Source organism: Chrysochloris asiatica, unplaced genomic scaffold (assembly GCF_000296735.1).
Source record: "Chrysochloris asiatica unplaced genomic scaffold, ChrAsi1.0 scaffold00132, whole genome shotgun sequence".
NCBI classification, from domain to species: Eukaryota; Metazoa; Chordata; class Mammalia; order Afrosoricida; family Chrysochloridae; genus Chrysochloris; species Chrysochloris asiatica.
The window spans coordinates 1,958,720-1,982,420 of NW_006408650.1; the positions used below are offsets into that span (position 1 = coordinate 1,958,720).

Here is a 23,701-nt window from a genome sequence, read left to right on the forward strand (position 1 = left end):
CTTTAGATCCAGAGAGGGAGAGTGACTGTGTGCTGAAGACCTGGGGGGTACAGGGGAAGGATTGCATGGAGGAGATTATAACCATGGCAATGAGACGATATCCGATAGAATGAATGTAAAACTAATGTTCTCCCTCGTAAACTATCACACAATTCACAATAAAACATTAAAAAAAAAGAATGAAAGCTGAGACTTCACCAAGAAGGATGGCTAGATCTGCCCAGAAACGACACATGCTGCTCGGCTTCCAGCTCATCACCTGCCCTGTGGAGCCCCACAGTCTTGTCTCTCGGTGTCCCCACTAACTCTCTCTCTCTGTCTAGCCCCCTTTCTGTCTCTTCCTTTCTCTCTCACTGTGTCCCCATCTCTATGTCTATGCCCCGCCCCCATGCCCCACTGTCCCTGTGTCTAGCTCCCCCCTACCCCCTCTCCTCCTCTCTCTCTGTGCCCCTTGGTCTCTACGTCTATCTCTGTCTCTGTCTCCCTTCCTGCTCTCTGTCTCGCTCCTACTGGACGTGCTTCTCTGCAGAGCCCTCAGGGTAGACATCTGGGGGTGTGTGCCAATGTGGTCAGAACTCTCACAGTTTCACCCTGACCACCGCCTGGCCACAGCATGCCCCTGACAACAACCCAGTGGCCACTGTTGTGTGCCAGACCCTGTCCCATGCTAGCCCAGCACAGTGTGAAGAGAACCCAGAGGCTCGGGAGCAGGAGGCTGAGAGCAGAGCTCAGGGAGACCACAGGAAAACATCAGGCAGTCCTCAAGACTTCTGTAATCACACTGGGGGCTTCCAGGCAGGACATCGCCGGGGGACTCAAGGGCCGTACATTGTGATGTTGCTAAGCTGTTCTTGTAGCTGACAAAATAGTACACTCCCTCCCCCAGCCTCCAAGCCTGGAGCAGCCACCGCAGGCGAAGGGGCTCAGAACACCAGAGGTCTGTCCGCTCCCAGATCTGGGGGTGGGGTGGGGGGCAGGAGTCCGAGTTCAGGGTGCTGCAGGGTCATGACTGCCCCTTCTTGGTCTCTTGGGCTTCCAGTGGCCCCAGACACCCCCTGGCTTGCAGCTGCATCCGATCTCTGTGCTTTTCCGTTTCTCTGTCTCCTCCTTTCTCACAGGACCCCCCTCAGATGGAACTAGGACCCACTCTGTTCATGCTCATCTAAGGGATGGTACCGGGAAAGGCCCCATTTACCAGCAGGGGTGTGGTCCCAGGGACTGGGGGCTAGAAGTTCCACATAAATTCTCAGGGGGACACTATCCAGCCCATACTGCGTGCTGCTGATAGGTGGCGTCGGGTTGGACTCTGAGTCCAGGGTGAAGCGCTGCCCGGCTGTGCACCGTCCTCACGGTCACTGCTGTGGCGGCCACTGCTTCACTCCCCACCTCACTGAGGGCCTTCCTCTTTCTCGCTGACCCTCTTTTCTGCATCGAGAACAAACTTAGGAAGTGGTAGTTAGTAGCCATCACAGTGACAGTAACTACTTGAATGATGAAGATTGGAGAAACGCGGAGCCAATGAAATCAAAGCAGCCAGGGGACACAAGCATCCACTCTCCTCATGGCTGCCCACGTCTGTCTGCGTCTTCAGAGGCAGATCACCAAGCCTTTCTTCCAGGGTGCCTCTAGGCAGGCTTGAACTTCCAACCTCTGGTGAGCAGCTAGCAGATGAACTATTTGCACCATGCAGTGACCCTGTACTTTACGGAGCAGGAGTCCGTTCCAGGGACTGGCCCCTCCAGACAGCACATCCTAAGTAATCCGGTCAAGGCGTCACCACGTGGGTTTGCTGAGTGTCTTTCTGTGGCATGGTGGTTCACTCACAAACAGTTGTAGCAGCGTGACACGCCCCCAACACTTCAGCTGATGTGTCCTGGCCACCAGTCACATCACGAGCCACACTCAGGGGAGTGGCTTCTGCTACACCCCATCTCCACCGCTGGTCCACATTGCAGGTTCAGCAGGGACCCCTACCTCACCAGGCACCCAGTTCTTCAGCATCCCTCATGTAAAGTGGCATCCCAGTGACATTCCACTCACACCAGAAACAAATCCTCCAGGGTCTCACTGCACGATATGAGCCACCACCAAGCCCAGAGGCACTGGAGAAGCCCTCATGCCCCTTGGGGTGGGGGCCTATTCTCTTTCATCTAGAAGCATCCCCTCCCAGCTCTCTCTTCACAGTGCTGACTCTCATAGATTCAGGCCCGAGGCAGGCAGGAAACAGAATGTGTCCTCACCACTGGCCGCAGAGAAGGACGCTGGGTCAGGGAGAGTGCCCTGCTGCACAAGCACCCTCAGCCTTCTGTGAAGCTCCCCTTCCCTATCTGTAAGGTGAGAGGATTCCCCCAAAGGGAAAACAGAGTTTCCATGTGAACCAGTGACCCCACCTTTAGTATGTACCCCAAAGACTCAAAAACAGGGAGTCAGGGACATGTGTCTGCTGCGCTGCTGACAAGGGGCCAGCATGTGGACACATCCAGGTGTCCTTCCACAGGCGAGCAGGGCTCTATCCAGACAGAGACCAAGTCCCAACACTGCCACGTGGGTGAATCTTGAGGACATCACTTGGGTGAGGGGTCAGACACCGAAGGACCCCACGTACAGATCCAGGCTGTGGCAGCGGGGCGAGAGTCTGTCTGGGGCATGAACGGTCTTAGAGAGTGAGAGTCCGCGCAGCCAGCAATGGACGCCACTAGACTGTCCGCAAGAAAACGGCCAACATGCCAAAGCTAAGTTGGGTGTCTTTTACCATGATACGAGAGAGAATGAGAAAAAGAACATTATATAGAGAAAGCGAGGGTTCAACAGGGTCACCCCCCGAGGCCCCTTCAGAGCCAAAGCGTGGCTTCTCATCCTGAAGGAAGAGGGACAGCATTCTACCTGGGTTTGACTCACTTAGCCTGGGTTCAAGGAGGCCTGCCGTGGCCCCCAATGAAGGACACTGTCCACACAGGCCAGCCCAGGCCAGCGGCTGGAGGTACTGAGCCTCCAGGACTTGGTCATGCTACAACCAGGCCCCACCTGACCACCACGCCCACGTGAGCACCATCTCCAAGACACTAGTGGACAGCCAGGCATGTCCATCCTCAATATCCCACATAAGCCTAGCTCGTGAGGGCCTGGCCAGGAGCAGGGAGGGTGATGGATCATAGGGATGAAGGGTGCTGAGGGAGGTTAGCGGAGTCAGGCTGGTGGGCCCTGGCCTGGGGATGCATGGACGAGGGGTCACAGGACAGCGTCTGGCCTCATTCTCTCCATTAGTTGAGGCTGGCTGGTACCCTCTGTTTGCAGTGGCCACAGCCTCTGAGAAGCTGGTTCTGCTCTGTGGCCCCTCCATGAACCCCTCCTTTGGGGATGAAGTCAGATCTGGGTGGGGTCCCAGTGCTAGGAACTTCCTTGCTGACCCCACCCTTGGCCATGGAGACACTGTGAGGGCTTAGGACACTACTGGACAAGATTCCAGGGGAGCCCCTGTAAAGACACTACGTTCAGGGTAAGGGAGAGGCTGGCCCTGGCTCCTGGCAGAAGAGGTACAGTCAGACCACAACTCTGGGATGGACTCTGAGAATATGACAGAAAGATGGGGCCTCTGGCCTTGTCTGGATGGCAGCGAGGAGCCCTGCTCCAAGTCCCCGCCACATCTGCACCCCCAGTATCACTCCCAGAAGCATCAACCCAACACAGGTCTGACATGCTTCCCTGTACCCATCAATACCCCGCCATCCTGGAGATACGAGCGCCCCCACAGAACCCCAATTCAGCAGACCTGAGCCCAGTCAGCAGATTCCTTGAGATCACACTGAAAGTGCCCCCCTAGGGACAGAGTGCTCAGCACAGCACCCGCCACCAGCCCCAGGCCAGGGTGCCCGTGTGGGCTGGGATGCAAACATGCCACCTGCCACGGTCCCCATCCAACTGCAGTGCCCTGTGTGCTCCCTGGTGGAGTAACTGGTGTAACCAGTCAGTGGGCAGCAGTGCTAACCCTGCGAGAGCTCTCAAGTAAGGGCTTTCAGAAGTCCGGGCCTCAGAGACACACATACAGAGAGCCAATCCCTCCCCAGGCCCTCATGGGTTCCGGAGGCTACAGAACTATCCTAGGAGGGCTGCTTCCAGTATCCACTCGCCTGACCACCGCCCTGTTTCTCCTAGAGACTCGGGGCCCTGTGTGAAGGGGGCCTGGGCTGGGTGCCAGGAGGCACGATGGAGGACCTCTGCCTGGTTCTCAGTGCAGACGACCTAGAGAGGTAGCAGGCCTGGGGGGGTGGCTGTGACTGGTGTCCCCACTCCCCAGGCTGGCTGCTGCCAATGACCGCTCCCAAGACCTCAGAAAAGGGAGTGCCTGCCGCCCTCGCCAGATGGAATGCCAGTGACTCACCACGGCTCCCCTCAACTCCGGGGACCAAGCCAACATAAGGACTACAAAGTCATCTGCCCAAGCCCTGATGCCCAGCCATCACAGAGGGAGGATAGTCCATCCCTCCCCACACTGCCACAGTGCCAGCCTGCTCATGGGACCGACCGACCTCACCTGACCCTGCCCAGCATCAGCCCCAAAGACAGCAGGACCCTATAATGGGCAGCCACCAGCCCAGATGGTACCAGGCAGGGGGCATGGACAGTCGCCTGACCCTTAATGGGGTTTTGCCTCATCAGGGCAGGAGGCTACCCGGGGAAGGTATGACAGAGCTCTTCCCATCACATACAGGAGGAAGACACCGTGGCCCTCGTTCTGGGGGTTTCTGGAGGCTCCTGAGGGCACTGAGCTGAGGGTCCTGAGCTGAGGGCCAGCTGTCCACACTGGGCTGGGAGGGGCTGCACCTCCCTGAGTCCTGAGCAAATACCCATGATTCACGACGATTCTGGTGGCTTCCCAAGCAGAAAGACCCCATACACTGAGCTAAACATCAACGCAGAGCTCTCGTGGGGCACAGACACCTGGAGCCAGTGATGGTGGGGCAGGGCCCAAGGACCCCCACCTCAGGACCAGCCCCCTTCCTCCCCCTCCCCGCTGCCGCAGAAGCCGCTGGCTGCTTCTCCCGCCTACAAACACAGCTAAAAGAGAAAGTGCCAAGCGGGAAACAGACAGGCAAATCGATGGCTGAGTTACCATGGCGATTATACCAGACAGCAATATTTACCGATGCGCTGTTCTAGAACAATCCACAACCAAAGAACTGCCTTCGTATCAATGTTGTGTCAACAACAGGTGCCAGGACAAGGGGTCTTTGAGGGGAGAGAGGGGGCCCAGCCTGCTCAGAGGTCAAGCCCCTGGTATACAGAGGAGGACCCCTGGGACCTACAGTGCCAGCCCCACCCAGAGCACCACGTGGTGGGCACCTCGGGATCGGCCCATGTGTGGTCTGCACACGCATGTGCATATGCCACAGTCACATGGGGGCTCCAAGGGCTGGGTCACAGAGCAAGTGGTCAGTGTGGTGTAAGCAGGTGTCAGGTTGGGCAATGTCCCCACGGGTGGAGCATGTCCTACACCCGGGGATCGGAGACATACCCCAGCCTTTTCCCTGAACCCCGATCCTCACCCACGGGAGCTGTTGTCTTTCCTCTGTCTCCTCCTCTGCTCAGGTCTGGGTGGGACATGGGGTTTCTCGCTCTAAATTCCCACTCTTCCCTTTTCCCACTCAGAGTGTGCGTGCGGAGCTGGTAGGGGATATAGGCTTGGCCCTGGAGGCACTTGGCTACCCCGGGGGTGAGCTGCGGGCAGACACACTTTCCTTTTGGACAGGGTCTCCTTTTAAGAACCAGGGACTTTTAAGAGATGGCCTTTCTAGGGTCTGACAGCCAGGCACGTGGGTTTGTGGTTTCAGGTTCCTGGCCTCCACCCTGAGACTAGGGACTGGGGGGAGGGAGGTGGAGTGAGTGGCCACAGGCAGTGCGGCAGAGCCCCTGGTCCACAAAGGTGCCCTGCACGGGAGCAGAGACACCCACAGCCACACAGGCCAGCCCCGAAGGCCTCGAGGGTGACAAAGACCTGGGAAGAAGTCAGTCGAGGGGGGCTGACAGGGGTCTCTTCCACAGTGGGTGTTTCCTTCACACTGTACTCAGGGCAGAGGACAAACCAAATGCTATGGGGGGGGCTTCAGAACCCACCTTCTTCCCCACCTCCCACGGCATGTCATCGTGGGCACCCAGGGACCCCTTGTTCAGCAAGCACATACATGTCCACAGTAAGAAGCAAGAGACCGCAGTGCCAACAACCCTACGTGGCTGCTTTCACAGGCAAATGGAGACGGAAGGCCCAGGGAGATGGCAGGGCTACACACGGCCGCACGGCTGCCAGGCCTGGCACAGAGCAGACTGCCACATGACAGCCAGGTCTCCGCAGAGCCAGGCGGGCCACCCTGCTGCTCACTAGCACTGAAGGTTTACAATGGCTAGTTTGTCACAAGTCCAGGCGAATCCTGAATTGCTAACAATTTCCATCCCTGTCTGTCTTGATGTTGAATTTCTAGGTAAGTTGGAACAGTTAGGTATGGTCAGCTAATCACATGTCTGACCTAGTATACAGTATGTAGTGTGGCTGTAGAATAAGCACTGGGCTGCTAACCACAAGGTCAGCGGTTCAAACTCAGCAGCAGCTCCTCAAGAGAAAGATGAGGCTGTCAGAAAGATTTTGTCTTAGAGAGCCTCTACCGGGTCGCTATGAGGCAGAGCCCACTCGATGGCAGTGGGGTTTGGTTTGAGGATCTTTCTAAGCATCGGAAAACATCTAGGTCAGTTGGCACAACATAGTCCATAAAGATAATGTCTGAAATCCTATTTTGGTGAGCGGTTGACTAGGGTCTTAAAAGCCTGTGGGCAGCGTTGTAAGAGACGAGTGGGTAAACAAGGGTGCAGAACATTAAAGACTGGAACAAATGATGAGTCCACGCAAACCACCGGCTCTGCTAACCTAAGGCCAGAAGACCAAGCTGGTGCCCAGCTACCAGAAGCAACCACTCCGACTGGGTTCACAACAGGCGGACTTGGAAAGAGCACGGCGAAATGTCAAACAAAACGAAAAATCCTACAAAAGACACATTTAGTGCTCTGACAGAGTCTAATGGAACCCAAAGACCCTTCAAATCTGCAACAGAACCCACACCTGGAGATCCCCTTTCAGCCACACAACAGACTGGCCTACAAAGTGGACAAGGACACCCACGAGGAATGGGATCGTACGTACCATCAACCCCAGAAGACCACATGGGCAGTGTTTGCCCGAAAACCAAGTTCAGAAAGAAGGAAGGGGCAGGAGAGGTGAGCACATGGAACAGGGAACCTGGGAGACTGTGAGAAGAACGCTGTTACGATGAAGGGACTATGGTCAAGGCATAAAACTTGATGAAAGGGAAACGGATTCGCTCTGTGAACTTTTCACCCACACCACAACAAAACTGTTCAAAAAAGAACCCAAAGAAACACTTTGGTTGCATGCAAACATTGTTAACAGGATAACACAGTTACAACCATGTTCCATTTGTTGTCACAAGCCATTGTGCCAGCAACCCTCCACACACCAGAAGGGGGCACTGCCCAGTCCTGCCCCCATCATGTGTGAGCCCAGAATTCTCCGGGACGGCCTGTCTCCTTTCTGCTGATCACTGTACACAGCCTGAATTTTAACAGAATAGGCATTATGGAGGTTAGCTCATAACTATGGGTTGTCCGTAAGTCAGACGTTCCTTCATAATCTAAGAACTGTCTGGAGATGACCAAGCCTTTCCTCCCAGGGGCGTCTGGGGGGGGGGGGGGCTCAAACCTCCCACCCTTGGGTTAGCAGTCAAGCGTGTTCACTGCTGCCTACTGTCCACCCCTGAGTTTTGCACCCCCATTCCAGAAACACCCAGCACTCTTGCCATGCCCCAGGCCACACGTGGCTGGGGTCAGGAAGGTGAGGACGAGGAGGCGTGTTCCCGTGGTTCCCTGCAGCCTCCACACCTGCAGTGAGGGGGCGGGACAAGTGGGGCCCCAGCTGGAAGGAAGTCAGGGAGGCAATGGCGCCCACCTTTGTCCACAGAGAAGGCACATCTGCATACCCCGGGGCTGGAGCCTTGGACCTTGCAGGTGCCCCACAACTGGACTGCTGGTCATTTCCAGCCCCAGGAGCTTTGAAGGGGCCGAGCCCACAGCCTGGGAAAAGTGCCGTGAGGTGTGCAGATCAAAGGGGTTGCTAAAGTAAATTACATCTACAGAGCTGGGACGGCACCGGAGACAGGTCTCAACAAAGCACACGGAATCCAGCTGGAAGACACACAATCAAACGTGGGTGGCTGCCGGGGTGGGGGTGGGGTGGCAGCCCTCTCCATGCCCTGTATCAAAGCACAGTCCCCAGCCAAGTCCTCTGAGAGACTTCTTCACTGCAGGGGGACCCGACAGAAGATGAGAGGACTCAACTGTTGTAAGGCTGGAAGCCGGCAGGCCTGAGCACCCCCTTACCTCCAACCCCAAGCTGGGAGCCGCTCGCACACAGAGGGACAGGATGCATGGGCCAAAGGGGACCCACAGAGTGACTGAGGAGGAACAAAGGGCTACCCGACTGCCCGACTGCTCTGAAGGGAAATGACTGGGCTTTTACCACTTGGGAGACCGGTTTTCTTCTAAAGCAAGGCAGCTTGGGAAACTCACACCCGAAGTCTCTCTATTCCCAGCATCCTACCACGCTGGGACTGTCACATCCCGCTGGAGACCTGCAGTTGGTGCAAGAAGGATGAGGCTGGGGCCCTGTGGAGAACGTAGGTCAAGCGACAGCCCAAACAGAGCACAGAGAAAGCCACCAGATGCCAAATCACAGTGAGCTCATGTGACAGAGTAGAACTGCCTAGCAAGGGTTCCTAGGCTGGCATTTTTATGGGAACAGATCATTAGGTCTTTTCCCCCAAGTATCCGGATGCTGGGTGGATTTGAACCACCAACCTTTTGCTTAGTAGCTAGGTCCTTCACCACCATGTCACCAGGGCTTGGAATGGGAGGGTGGGAGAAGTGAGGTTGGCAGGGGCACCAGCCTGTTTCCCAGTCACCAGGGCGATACCCCTTCCTTCCAGGCAGAAGTCCAGAGCGGGCGAGTTAGAGCCTTACTTTGCTCAAGGTTCAGATTTGAGGATGTCATTTTTAGGGGCTCATAGTGACCATGTGTATACAGAACCAAACACTGTACCAGCCTCATAATTGTTAGCCCTTCAACGCGCTGTGGTAGCCAGGGTGTCAATCCAGCTCATTGTCGGGGGTCTTCCTCTTTTTCACCAACTATCTATCTACTTTACCAAGCAGGGACTGGTCCCTCCTGACAACATGTCTAAAGTACACAAGACAAAGTCTCACCATGCTCGCTTCTAAGGAACCTTCTGGCGGCACTACTTCATGTGGTCATTCTCTGGCAGTCCGGGGTACTTTGCCAATGCCATCAATTCTTCCACGGTCTTCCTTATTCACTGTCTAGCTTTTATATGCAATTGAAAATAACATGGCTTGGATTAGGTGCCCCTTGGTCCTAACAAGTGACAACTTTCCTCTTTAAGTAGGTCTTTTGCAGCAGATCTGCCCAATGCAATAAAGATTATTTGATTTCTAGACTGCTGCCCCTATGAGTGTTGATTATGGATCCTAGTAAAATGGAATCCTTGACAGCTTTGATCTTCACTCAGTTTATCACGATGATGTTTATTGGCCTGGTTGTGAAGATTTTTAGTTTTTTACACTGACTTGTAATCCATACTGAAGGCTTCTTCCGTGAGTATTTTAAGTCTTCCTCACTTTCAGCAAGCAAGGTTGTGCCCACTGCATATCACAGGTTGTTGATGAGTCTCCCACCAATCCTGATGCCATGTTCTTCATATAGTCCAGCTTTTTGGATTATTTACTCAGCACACAGATTGAATAAACATACAACTCTGACACACACACACACACACACACACACACCTGTCCTTATTTTAGACTATTCAGTATCTCCTCACGCTCGTCAAATAACTGCCTCTTAGTCCATGTACAGGTTCCTCACAAGCACAATTAAGTGTTCTGGAATTCCTGTTCTTCTCAATGTTAACATTGTTTGTTACGATCCACACAGCTGAATGCCTTGGCATAGTCAACAGAACACAGGTAAAACACCTTTCTGGAATTCTCTGCTTTCAGTCAAGGTCCATCTGGCATCCGCAATGCTATCCCTTGTTTCCAGTCCTCTTTTGAATCTACCTTGAGTTTCTGGAAGCTCCCTTGTCACTGTTGTTCTGCAAGTATTTTATAATTCCCATCAGCACAATTTGACTTCATGCTGTATTAATGATACTGTTTGATAACTTCCACCTTCTGTAGGGTCACCTTTGTTTGGAACTGGCACAAATATGGACCTCTTCCAGTTGGTTGGTCAGCTAGCTGCCTCCTCAATTTCCTGGCATAGACGGTTGAGTGCCCCCAGCACTGCATCAGTTTGTTGAAACACTTTGGTTTGTATTTCATCAATTCCTAGAGCCTTGTTTTCCACCAGTGCCTCAGTGCAGCTTGGACTTCTTGGAAACAGCAGCAGGAGGCAAGATTAAGTCACCAAAATTACAACAGAAACAACACTCTCTGGGATCAAATCAAGGCTGGTCTTCTGGGGACACTGAGCTGCCGTTGGACCTGCCCTGATTCCACGTGCAACAGAGCAGAATGCTGCTCAGTTCTGTATCATCCCCGTGGCCACACCAGAACACTGTGATCCACAGACTTTTCACTGGCTGAAGTATATCACCAGGCCTTTCTTCCTACCTTGTCTTAGTCTAGAAGCTTCTGAAGTCTGTTCAGGGTCAACAACACACAGCCTTCAATAGCAGATGGGAGGTGGCTACGTTGAGATCACTGGACAGGACTCAAACTCAGGTGTCTGGCATGGAAAACAAGAATTCAGAACAATCTAGGGGTCAGGTTGAGGGTGGTGCCTGGTGCAGGGTGGCTGACCAGAGCAGAGTGAGCCTTCTCCCACACCAGTACCAATGTGGCCACGCGCAAGCCTCAGTGGTTCCCTCTTCCCTTAGGCTTCCATCTTCTCCCTCATCCAGAGGCAACAAGGGCATGCCAGGAGAAGTAGCCAAAACCAGAATGGCCACCAGAGCTACAGCAGAAAGAGAAGCAGGAGGAACTCAATCCACAGCAGACAGACAGGGCAGGAACCCAGATGGCCAGAACCCAATGAGAAGGTTCAAGGAGACACAAGACCATAGCATCCCAAAGGTAAGACTCAGTTCTTCAAGGAAACACAAGACACAAAGAGTGTGTTCTCTGTCTCCCTGAATGTTCTATACACCTCCAGCCACAGGCAAGGACAAGAGGGCCACACCCTAATAAAAAGGTTCAACCACACACTCAGTAACACCACCTCCAGACACACAAAATGACAGAGAAACTGAGGAGCCCACCATCGTGGCTTGTCACTGAACATCCCAGACTCCGGACCCCTAATGAGAACAAATCCCAGAGGGTCTTGAGCAGCCTGTGGGGAGGGGAACCACCACAGATGCCCACAACCTCCATGAGCTCAAACAAGGAAAACGGCATTTCCTGAGCCAAGAATCTCTTACCACATGGATGATGAGCAAATGTTTCACCCCAAGCCCCACCAGAGCTCGGCTCAGAGCAAGTGACGCTCTATCTTCTCCCCAAGGTTTGACAATGGGAAAAGGCACACATGCTCAGCCCCTGGGGTCCGCCCAGGACTGGGGTCCTTCTGGGCTGGATTCCCACCTTGGTGAATCTGTGCACTAACATCTAAGACAGCTCACACCACAGCAAAATGACAGGGCTTGTAACATTCGTGCCAGGCTTGGTGAGGAATTTGACCTCTTATCCGAGCACCAGACTGGTGGGGCCCACTAGGGCCTGCCCCTCTCTAAGGGGTCCAGAACCATATGTGGGTCTCAAGCATGTTGGGAGACAGGGGTCTGAGAAAGGCGGCTGGGCCTCCCTGCCTGCATTGATCCCCCAACACAGAGAGAATCCCAGAGAGAGCTGGCTGAGCCCACCTACTCACTGCCCTCCATGAGGTCAGAGGGGGAAGGGGGGAGGTGCCAGGGGAGTCCTAAGACTACAGCCCCACAGCAGCTACAGGAGGAACATTCGAGAATGCTGCAGCACCCTGGCTCCCAGACCAGCATGCCCAGAGCTCGGCATGGATTCAACCGCAGCACCAGACGAACCACGGGAGTGCCGAGCCCTGCGCCTGAGGACTTGACCCTGGTGGAAACGGGGTCACAAGTGATGCTGACAGTTAAATGAGGTCATGCCAGGGGGATCAGGGGTCCACGTCCTAATTCCTTCTGCACCAACAGCCGGCTGCCAGCCACTGAGTCGGTCCCCCACAGAAAGACCCTGTGAGGCAACAGAACAACTTCATAGGGTTTCTGTCCACCTTCACGGAAGTGGACAACCGCATCATTCTCCTGCTGGGTGGCTGGTGGGTTTGAACCATCAACCTTGTGGTTAACAGTCCAGCGCTTAGCCCACTGTGCCACCAGGGCTAATTCCTTCTGAACATCAGGTCAGACACGGAGAAGGGGAGGCACGTGCACAAGCAGCGGAGAGGCCCCAGGGACTGCCTGGCTGCAGCCACGCTCGCTGGAGGGGAGGCAGGGACGGTTCCTCTCTCGGGGTACAGAAGGCAGAGCTGACACAATGACTCAGACTTCTGACTCCGAATCGTGAGACAAGAAATTTCTGTTCCTTTAAGCCACCCAACTTTGTGGTATTTTGTTATGGCAACGCCTAGGAAACAAAGACAGAGCAGGAAAAAACACCAGGAACAACCTAGCTGCTTGTCAAGGGGAAGACAGAGCGATCCCTTCTGTGTACGCGTGGAATGGAACGTTTGAGAGAGGCCGGCGCAAACGCACTCCACTACCTGCATGCTGCACGATCTTCTGGTTGCCAGCAACCTCCTGACTCAAGTCCAGAACCCACAAGCCCCTCGCTGCTGAGCCCGCCTTCCTCCCAGCCCTGCCACCTCCTCTGCTCTGGACTGGTCACCTTTCAGCAGAAACTCTCAGGCATCTACCTTTGTTCCCCCCCCTCCACCATCTCTCCTCCCTCAGCCCCTCGTCCCTCCTCAGCCAGGCTGCAGTTTACACGCTGGCCCTGGTTACACCTCCCACAGGTGGCTCTGAATATTGAAACCTCACCTGTCCTTCAGGGATGCTTGGTTCATGACCTCCTCTTGGGGCCAGGTGCCCCTGAGGCATACTGTCAGGAAATTTCAGAACACCAAGGACAAAAGTTTTTCAAGCTCCCAGGGAGGCAGAAAACAAACACAGCCATATACAAATCAGTACCAAATGGTCTGGGTGGAAGACCACAAGCCCCGAGTGTGGGTGGAGGATTAAATGCTGACCCAGCCATCTGCCGGGTAGGTAGGTGTCTGGTGGAAAAAAGACACCCAGGCTCAAAAAACGTATCTCCATCTCAGGCATCTGTAACAGAAAAGAGAGTCCCCTCAACAAGCTCTGGTCCCTCAATACTAGGGAGTACTGTTATTGTTGATGTTAAAGTGCCATTGAGTCGGTTTTGCCTCAAGTGATGCTGTATAGGGTTTCCAAAGAGCGGCTGGTGAGCTTGAACTGCTGACCTTGTGGTTCAAACCAACTTGGCAGTCCAGCGCATTAATCGACAGTGCCATACCAGGACTCCCCACCTACTACTGCTGCGTTAACTCTATCACGTAACGACCCTGTAGGACACAATGGAAGTGCCCCCTCAGGTCTCCAGGCTGGCAGACTTTACGGGAGCAGACTGCCACAGGTTTCTCCCATGGAGCGGCTGACTGCTTTAGCAGCTGTGCCACCAGGACCCTTAGACAGTATTAGGTGCTGTCAGGTTGGTTCCAACTCCTAGCACAGCGGTCCTGCGCTGGCCTCACAATTGCTGTGGGAGCCCACTGTTTTTGCCACTGGGTCAGCCCTTTTCCTTAGGGGTCTTCCTCTTTTCACTGACCCTCCACTTTACTAAGCATGATGTCTTTCTCCAGGGACTGGTTCCTCCTGACCAGTCTCGACATCATCCTGGCTTCTAAGGAGCATTCTGGCTGCACTTCTTCCATAGCAGATTGGTTTCTCCTTCGGGTACTTTGAACATTCTTCTCCAACATCATAACTCAAATGCACGGATTCTTCTGAGTCTTTCTTATTCATCATCTCACTTCCTATGAGAAAGGTCAACTTCGGTTTCTCACCCGTAACACTCATCAGTTTCAATGCAAGATGTTAATAAGAGGAAATTGGGACGGGGAGAGAGAGTAGATCGGAATTCTCGACTTTTTGCACTATTTTTCTATACACCTAAAGTTGCTCTGGACTCCAGGTGGGGCGCTGTAGGATCAGCACTGGACTGAGAACCACAAGGTCGGCGGTTCAGAGCCACCAAGCCGCTCCTCAGAAAACCTATACAGGGTCACTATGAGTCAGAACCGACTTGAAGGCTCTTAACAACAAAAGTTGCTCTAAAAAAAGAAAGTTTATTAAGAAAGAAAACAGAAGGCGCTTTCTAAATGAAGTTGTAAAACAAAAATGGTTAAAGGCACAATCCCAGAAATAGGGGATCCCACACAAGAGGTCCTACAGAAGTTTAGATGACAGTGGGGGGCACCCTCCACATCAAGGCAGGGGAGGGAACTCCAGGAGAAGAAATCCAATGATTCAAAGAGCTGGCTGGTGGCAGATAGAGGAGTGAAATCACAAGATCCACGCAGAACTCAGAAAAGGCAGATTAACTCCAGAAAGCACACATTTGTGTGAGAAAACGAGGAATCGTGATAAACATCTAAGAACTATAATACAAGAGAAAAGGCATTCAGTTGGAAGCTCATCCGAATGAAAAACTTAATCTTTAAGAAATACTGTTACAAAACAAACGGCAGAGCAAACTGAGGAGAACTATGTGTATAACTATGTGTATAACTATGTGTATAACAAATACCCAGCCAAGGACCTGTATCCAGAGGCTAGCGAGCAAGAGGGCTTCCCACTCATGAGTGACAAGACAAGCAACCGAACAGAAAAGGGGTGGGGCAAAAGATTTGAAAAGACATCTCACTCAAGAAAACATACCATCGGCCAGTAAGCTATTCATGATTAATTAAGAAAATGTAAGTGTACAACAGCCCCAAACTGGAAACACCCAAATACCCATCCACAGAGAACTGAATGAACAAATCCCACTGTAGTCACACGCCGGCATACAAAAAGCCAATAAAAACTGGCCCACGCTACCTTGTGGACACGTCTCAAAATCGTTACTGCAGGGAAGAAACCACACGGAGAAAAGCGTGTATCCTGTATGACCCGACTGATAGAAAACATGTGGAATTACAGTGACAGAAAGCAGACTGGCGGTTGCTTGGGAATAGGAGGGGGCTGTTGGGGGTCAGGGGAACTGAGATGACGGAGAGGTCTCTGATGTCCACATGGATGGTGGGCTCACTCTGTGCACTGTAATCATGGTCAGCTGACTGGATGTTGGTCCCAACTCACTCCAGGTGTCCTAACTGTGGCTGAGATTTACACGGTCACCATATAAACATCACACATGGAGTCCATCAAAAACTGACACCTTCTATTGGACAGGACCAGGGAGCTATATAAAAAAGGTCATCTGCCAACTAGGTTCAAATCTTCCCTAACGAGAATCATTAGATCATGTCTAGAATCAAAAAAAGAGAGAAAAAAAACCTGTTTTTCAGACACATGGAAACAAGTTCCAAGAAAAGTCTTATGAGCTAATGACAGTGAAGTGGGGGTGGGAGGGTGAGGGGGGTGTTGCTTTAATGAAAATCAACTTCTCCGTCGGACCCAGCAATTCCGAGTCCAGGAGGAATGAAAACGTGTGTCCACTCAGAAAAGCACATTTGCCCATGTCCACTGACGCATTCCTCACAATGGCTGAAAGCTGTGGACAACCAAGTGTCCCCCTGGTGTCTGCTCGATGTGGATGAACCCCAAACACATGGTGGCGGGCAGGTGAAGCAGTCAGTCACAGAAGGCCCCATATTACGGGCTCCAATTCAGATGAACATCCAGAAGAGACAAACCCACTGAGGCTGTAAGTAGATTTTAGCCTGCTGGGGTGAGGGGGCACAGAGGTGACAGCCAAGCTGTGAAGGGCTGATGAAAACGTTCCCGAATTGGCCGTGATGATGGCTGCACAGTTCTGTAACCACGTGAACCACCGCTGGTTCTGCACTGTGAGTGAATTACTGTACTGTCTGTGAATTCTACGTCAATAAAGTTGTTACCAAAACAAACAAAGTGTCAGTTCCCAGAGCAGGTCTGCAACACACACAGGGATTCATACCCATCACGTGACAGCTTCCACTCCCCAATAAAGCTCACAGTAGCTTGTTGTGGTTATGAAGTGCCATCGAGTCAGTTCCAACTCAAAGTGACCCTGTATAGGGTTTCTGAGGAGTGGCTGGTGGATCTGAATGAACTATGGACCTTGTGGTCAACAATGCAATGCTTCTCCTACAGCACCTCCAGGACTCCTGCAGGAGACCAGAGCCCCTGATTAAAGTAGGACCCTACCAGCACTGGGGGAATGAAGCTACCTCTCCCCCACAGTGCCTGCCCGTGCTAACACCAACACATGAGGCGGGCGGCAAGAGCCCTTCATCCTGCTCGCAACCAGCAAGAACTCTGCCAACAGTTAAGTCCTGGACAACCCCCCCGCAAGCCCCACTGTGGTGCCACAGGGAAATGTGATGCGTCCCGGGCACAGGGTCCCCACACAGTGGCGGGAAAGGCTCGCTGGGTCCTCTAGCACATGTGTGATTGACCACGATAGCCCCCACCACCACCACCACCACCAGGCAAGTCAGCACGTGTGCAAACACACCGGGGCTCACACACAACAAAGTCAGGGGCAGTGGGACACCTCCCCAAACACCGCACACCCAGGCAGCCCGGGGGCCCAGGCAGGATCCAGCGTCCTACAGCAGTGTCTTCTCACTGCAGTGAGGCCTCTCTCCGCCCAGACATCACCGAGCCAGGCCAGGTGTGTGGACCTGGCCACAGCTGGGTGCTGTAACCCGGCTGTGTTCCCACGGGGCGGACACAAGGCAAAGCAGTTTCCTCGGCATCACTGGAGACAAGAACACCATACCACTTTGCTACCACCTGCGCCCCGCCTGAGTGGCCTCTCCCACAGCTCTGCCCCTCACCTGCCCAGCTACCTCCTCAGCACAGAGTTCTGCAGGAGTGGGGATGATAGGACAAAGCACATGCCCCTGGGTTGCCGAGGTCAAGACACCTGGCTAGTTATGGCCAATTATAGGCGTGAAGCCACCTGCAGAGCCCCAGTCTCCAGGTCAGATTTGGCATTCGGGCTGTTGTGGGCAGGACAGAGGAAGGTGGGCAGGCAGAGCTGCATGGACAGGGCTCTCCCAAAGTAAGACCTGCTACCCAGGACCGATTGTCCTCTAGGGGAGCGGCCAGCCACTCACAAGCAAGCACAACTATCAGAGGGGCAGAGGCTGGGAAGGACCACCTCCTCTCCTCACACCCACCAGAGCAATCAGTGCCACAGCCAGTGTCTGAAACCACGGGACCCCCAGGAAAGCTGGCTGCAGGCTGACCCAGTCGTCAGGGCCCAGATGCAGAGAGTAGGCCCTTAACCAGCAGAGGGAAGGCTTGTCAGCCTACGGGGGTCTCTGTCCACAGCCCACCCAGAAGTCAAGACCAGAGCACTGGCCAGGTCAGGTCACCGGGTCCTCTCCAAGGCCGTGAGTCCTGCCAGCCAGCCTGGGACAGCACCAGGCCCTGCTCGTGCCACTGTCCCCTCACTGACCACAAACATGGACCCAACATAAAGCCACTCGACAGCTCTGTGAGCCTGACACCAGGTTTCACTGACGGAGAATGGAAGACGAGCCCGTCACAGAAAGCTTGCCGCAAGTTGAAGAAGTATAAATCAAAGTAAAATGCACCGTGAAGCCCACCCCCAGGACGACCCCCACTGTAGTCAGCAACACAGAAATGTGTCCACTGCTTCTTGTCCATTTGATACTGGGGCTATTTCCATACGCCATTAGCGAGTTGTGGGGAGCCCCACCGTCTGAGCTGCTGACACCAATCCCAACCTAAGTGTCACCCCAATCACCTTCAGACGTAGACCTTCCCGCATCTTCTTGCCTCCAAACTGCAACCCCCCCACACGGGGAGCTGTCGAGTGCAGCCCCAGTGTCCACTAGACCTGAGGGTGGTCATCATTTCTCATAACTGAATCGTTTATGAGGGAACACCTGGCTCCAAGTCAGAGAGGAACAGACGTGGGACAAGAAGCCAGCCCACAGGAGGTCCCAGACATCCAAGGCACCTGGGTGCTTACGCATGTCCGCGGGCCTTACCGAGTTCTTTGGAACCTTGGCTCTCACTGGCCAGCTCCCCCATCTTCACAAGGGCATCAAAATAGCCTTTGGCCGCGTACGTCACACCTGGGAGAGAGCAGAAAGAGCCGTTATTTCTTTCCTGAAGACTTGTGGACCCACTGCAAAGACGTAGCCACCCTGAATCCATCAGCCCGACCCTCAACCTCAACACACACACACACACTCCCAGATTCACCAGGGCCTATGACAGTCCTGAAGTGTAATTCCAATCACGAGAGCTCCTGTCACACATGAGGACATGATGTTCCTTTCAGCCAGAGCGCCTCATGTCAGATTGCTCCCAATCATGTTATTTGGCAAGGAAAGGGGCGACAAGTGTGGCCCCCGAGACACAGAACGCACGGTTCAGCCAAAAAATATCCATGCTCACCTCGAGACAGGGGCCCCCATGCATGAGAGCGAATTGGAGCTCTTGGTCTCCTGGTCTCAGAACAAGACTTACTCCTGGGAGCAGGTTGGCTAACGTGAGGACTGGCATCCAAAACACACACAGAACTAATAAAGTGCTACAATGAAAAAACAAACACCACAATTACAAAACGGGCCGTAGATCTGAGCAGACACCTCACCACAGAAGTTATGTAGGTAAGAAATGAACAGATGAAAAGATGCCCAACATCATACATCATCAGGGAAGAAGAAATTAAAACAAAAAACAAAAACAGAAAAAAAACACCCACTGTGATTTCACTCCACACCCACTAGAATGGCTAGAAGCCACCAGACTGACATCATCAAGTGTTGGTAAGGACAGGAGCCACAGGAACTCTTGCTCATTGCTGGTGGGAAGGCAGAATCATGCACCCATGTGGGCAGCCTGAGGCGGCTTGTGTAGTTAAACACAGGCTTGCTACTCGATCCAGCAACCATGCTCCCAAGTACTTATCCAAATGAGACGAAAACTTATGTCCACACAGAAGCCTGCACATGAATGCCTGGAATAACTCTTTTCAGAATTGCCCAATCACGGAAAGCAACTAAGCTCCCCATGAATAAGTGAATGGATAAACAAACTCTAGTACACCTCCACAATGGGAGTATTATGGTGCCTGCTGGCTGTGAAGTCGGTTCCGACTCACAGTGATCCCACATAGGGTTTCCGAAGCCTCATCGTCTTTCTGTAGAACAGCTGGTAGATTTGAACTATCAACCTTGCAGTCAGCAGACCAGCTCGTAACTTACTACACCAGCAGAGCTCCGTATAGAGTATTACGTTCCGGGACAAACAGAGAGACACTACCAAGCCATAGAAAACACGGAGGAACCTTAGCTGCATATCGCTGAGCCAAAAAGAAGGGAGTCTGAAAAGGCTACGTACTGTATGATTCCAATCGTATGCCGTTCCGGAAAAGGCAAAGAAAAGATCAGTGAAGAAAGGCGCTCAGGGAAGGGGAAAGGAGGAACAAGTGGTGCCTGGGGAATTTTCACGGCAGCTAGGCCGCTGTCATGGTGGGCACGTGCCATCAGGACCGCACAACACAGAGCGGGAAGCCTGAGGCAGACTGTGGACTCCAGTTAGTAACAATGGATCTCTGTTGCTTCACCAGCTGCAACAATGTATCACAGGACTGCAAGATGTTCTAAGAGGAGAAACAGTGTGTGCACAGGAGAGGGGGTGTATGGGAACACTTTGTATTTCCTGCACAATCTTTCTGTAAACTGCTTTGAAAACAAAAGTCTATTAAAATTCAAACCAACAAAAGGTAGGCTGTGGTCGTCGCTGGATGTCACAGGCCACCAGATGAGCATCACAACAACACCTTGGATGGCAGAGCACAAGGTCAGCGTTGGCTCAGGCCTCCTCCTCAGAGACTTCTGGAGGGCCAGGTCACATGTGCTCAGATGAGGATGAGACAGTGGAGCAGAATGCTCTGTCTCTAACCTGTTCTCCACAGACCCAGGAAGGGGCTGCTAACAGGACCCAACTTGTTCTGCAGCGCGGGATGGTGCTGACGTCTCACCCAGGGACACAAGTGCTTCCGGTGCCTGAGGGAGTGGATGGTGAGAGGAAGTGAGAAGTCAGCTGCCTGTCCCCTGGGCGGTCAGGAGAGATCTCAAAACAGGACGGGGAGAGACCTCCTACTTCTCCAGAGGAGCCTCCTGGGAAATCCAGGAGCGAAGCAGAAAGAAACCCCTGCCTTGGCATCAAGAAGCCAATGTGCACAAACCAAACCCCAACTTGGACATCAGGGGCATCCTGTGGCCTCAAGTCTTGGCGTTATAGCAAAAAGAACTGTCTTGGTGGCTGAGGACAGGTGTGGCTGGCCTTCCGGTGGCTGGAGGCTGAAGTATGTTCAGAGTGACCAGCCTAAGTGCCATGTGTTCACTCGAGGAAGGCTCTAAGGGAGAGTCCTTTCTGGTCTCTGCAGCTTCTGGTGGCCCCAGGTGATGCTCAGCTCATAACTGTTTGTCTCGCTGTGCCTTTTCTCGTATAAGAATTAAAACTTACAGTTCTCCAGTGTAAGCACAGGATAAGTGATCATATCTGCAGAGACCCTATTTCCAAACAAGGTTATTAGGTCCTCAGTACGTCTTTGCGGAGGGTCTTCATTATATCCCTGAATGTACAACAGCTGGGAATGAAATGGTATCACTCTGAGGAAGAGGCACGTGTAGGGTGGGCAGGACTCCTGGATGGTGTACATCCTGCAAAGGCGCTGTCAACGGTGACACAACGGGGCAACCGAAACTCGTGAGGCCAATGCCCCTCTCTGGGTGAGCCAGCTCTGCACCGCTGATTCAAGTTCATAACTTCTGTCTCCACCATGTGCACCAGAAAAACCTGACAAGGCCAGGAAGCAATGGGAAGGAAACAGGCCACGTTCCACGGGAGCAAGACCTGCCAGGCTTGGAGGAGCAGCCTGTTGTATGCTTCTACCTGATTGGTTTTCCTTAGTAGCCTGTTGTAAGCTTCTAACTGACTGGTTTTCCTTCCCCAAGCACAGCTTAAATCAAAACCCAAAGCAGTTACCGTCAAATCGATTCCAACTCATGCTGACCACATACGCGCTCCCTGTGCCTTTCTTTCAAGATGCCTCTGGGTGGATTCGAACCTCCAACCTTTCTGTTAGCAGCCGAGTGTGTTTACTGCACCACCCAAAGTCTCCTAGGACAGGCTGGTACCAACCACCTAACTCAAGTTCAATCTAGCTCCAAAGGTCCTAGATGCTATGGACAAGGATCAGAGCCAGAATAATGGGCTTGTCACCCCAACTGCCAAGGGTGTGGCCCCCACTGTGACCACAGCAGCAGGGCTCCCAAGCTCGCAACCACACTGCTGTGTGGTGCCCACACCTCTTCTGCTCAGCGCTGCTGTCAGATTTGTTCCCAGAACAAAAGACCTCCTTACAGCCCAGCCCCCCGGGTCTGCAGCCAAGTCCATCTGCCACTGAGCCTGTGTATAACCTGAGAACGACCCTCCCCTAACCCCATGAGGCCCGGTGAGGCCTTACCTGCTAAGGCCTTCTCGTAGTTCTTCCCCATGGCGATGAAGTTCCGGAGGCTGGGGTTGAACTGCTCCATGATGGTCTGAGGGGAGACACAGAGAGGAGCAGTCAGAATCTGCCAACTACCCTAAGGTCATCGGAGGGTCCATGGGGTGACAGGAAACCCAAACACTCCTCAGCTCTGCCCTTACTGAGCCTCAGTGTTCACATCCGCACGATGGGACACAACAGGCTGGACCCACAGGGAAGTCCAAGGATGAACAAGCAGACACACATCAGGCACGTAGGGCAGTGCCTGTCACCGCACTGTCAGATGACCCAGGGCTACCCGATGCCCCCTTCCCAGTTGCCAAGCCCTGGCTGTTATTAGCGAGACCAGTAGCCTGTTTGCAAACACCAGCTCTGGGCAACCTGGCACCCAGTGCCAAGACTAGTAGCTGAGGAAGAGATCAGGCTGCCGTGGTGAAAGCCAGGTACACACTTCACTGCAAGGTGCCAGAACAGGGGAGAGCCACAGCAACCAGGTGAGAATTCTGCCGAAGGGATAGGTGCATCTGTCAATGGAAAACTTGGGGAGAAACAAAGGAGACCACATCCAAAATCCCCAGCGATGAGGGAGGGGCCTGAGGGACATCTGACTGACACCCTCTCCCTGCTCCTCACCCTCAGCCCAAGGCACCTACACAACAGGTGACAGGAAACCCAGGACTTAGCTCCAGAGCCTGCCTACAGAGCCCCTGTTCTGATGTCACTCAGGCTCAGGCCCAGGGGAGAGCCACTGGCCCCACCTGAAGGAGGCCAGCCTCAAGACTTCGCCCCCTTGAGACAGCTCCTCCACAGTCTGGAGACACCGCCCACAGTCCTCCCTGCTCCAGGCTGGGCACCTGGGTGAGGTGAAGTTCCACCTTTGCTCCAGGCAGGGTCAGACCTAAGACAGGCACCTGGATACAGTGTGAGCAAACCAGATGAAGGCCATGTCTAGAGTCTAAGGTGCCTAGGACCAGGGCAGGGGCATCATACAGGAATGGGAGAAGGCCAGGAGGTTGCCGGTGGAGAGGAGCAGATGGCCCCAAGCTGGAGGAGCTCACAGCAGTGTCGCCAAGACACCCTTCAGAGCCATGTATGTGGTCACGAGGTAGGAGAAATGCAGCGGACGTGCAGTGTCTGAAGGAATCCAAGGAGGAGCAGGACAAGCGCAGTGAGAGCAGGGTGGCTCCCAATTCTGTGTGTGTGAGTGTGTGAATTCATGTACATGAATGGGCACAGGTGTACATATGTGTTTCCAGGCATGCATTCACACATGTGTGCATGTGTGTGTGCGTGATTGCCTCTCTGTGCACTGGTATATTTCACACGTTTATACATCGGTGTGCACATGTACATATGGGTCACATTGTATGAATATACAAATTTATCTGTATATATATATATATATATATATATATGTTCAAATGTATGTACATGTATGGATTTGTGGGAGGGATGTGTGTGCACATGTAGATGTCTATGTGAGTGTATGTACGTACATGTGAGTGAGTGCATGAATGTGTGTGAATCCTGAGCTGTACCATGCATGCTCTTCTTGTGGTGAGGTGGGTACACAAGTCTGCGAGCCCACCTGGAACATGTCTGTAGAGAAGAGAGAGTGCTGAGGAAGCACTGAAGCCGGCTGCTAGCTGCCCCCTCCTGGCCCCAGACCTCTCCTCTGAGCCTCAGTGGTACTTAGAGGGACGGCAGAAGCATGTGGGGGCTGCTGGGGATCAGGTGGGTGGGTCACACATAGCACAGCCTGGTCCGGCCTCCTCAGCCCAGCTGCACATGCTCAGACACAGGGATGTAGTGAGGAAGG

The 23,701-nt window shown here is 53.3% G+C and overlaps 1 protein-coding gene across 3 annotated transcripts in view; it reads right to left on the bottom strand.

Annotated features, from left to right (window-relative positions):
• The window catches only part of BAIAP2 (BAI1-associated protein 2), a 58,046-nt gene that overhangs the window by 26,365 nt on the left and 7,980 nt on the right, over positions 1-23,701 (bottom strand). For all 3 annotated transcript variants that reach the window (XM_006869514.1, XM_006869516.1, XM_006869515.1), the window contains exons 2-3: positions 21,859-21,934; positions 18,365-18,451 (exon numbers count right to left, since the gene is read on the bottom strand). In XM_006869514.1, coding sequence (XP_006869576.1) covers positions 18,365-18,451; positions 21,859-21,934 — 163 coding nt within the window. The remainder of the gene's footprint in view (positions 1-18,364; positions 18,452-21,858; positions 21,935-23,701) is intronic.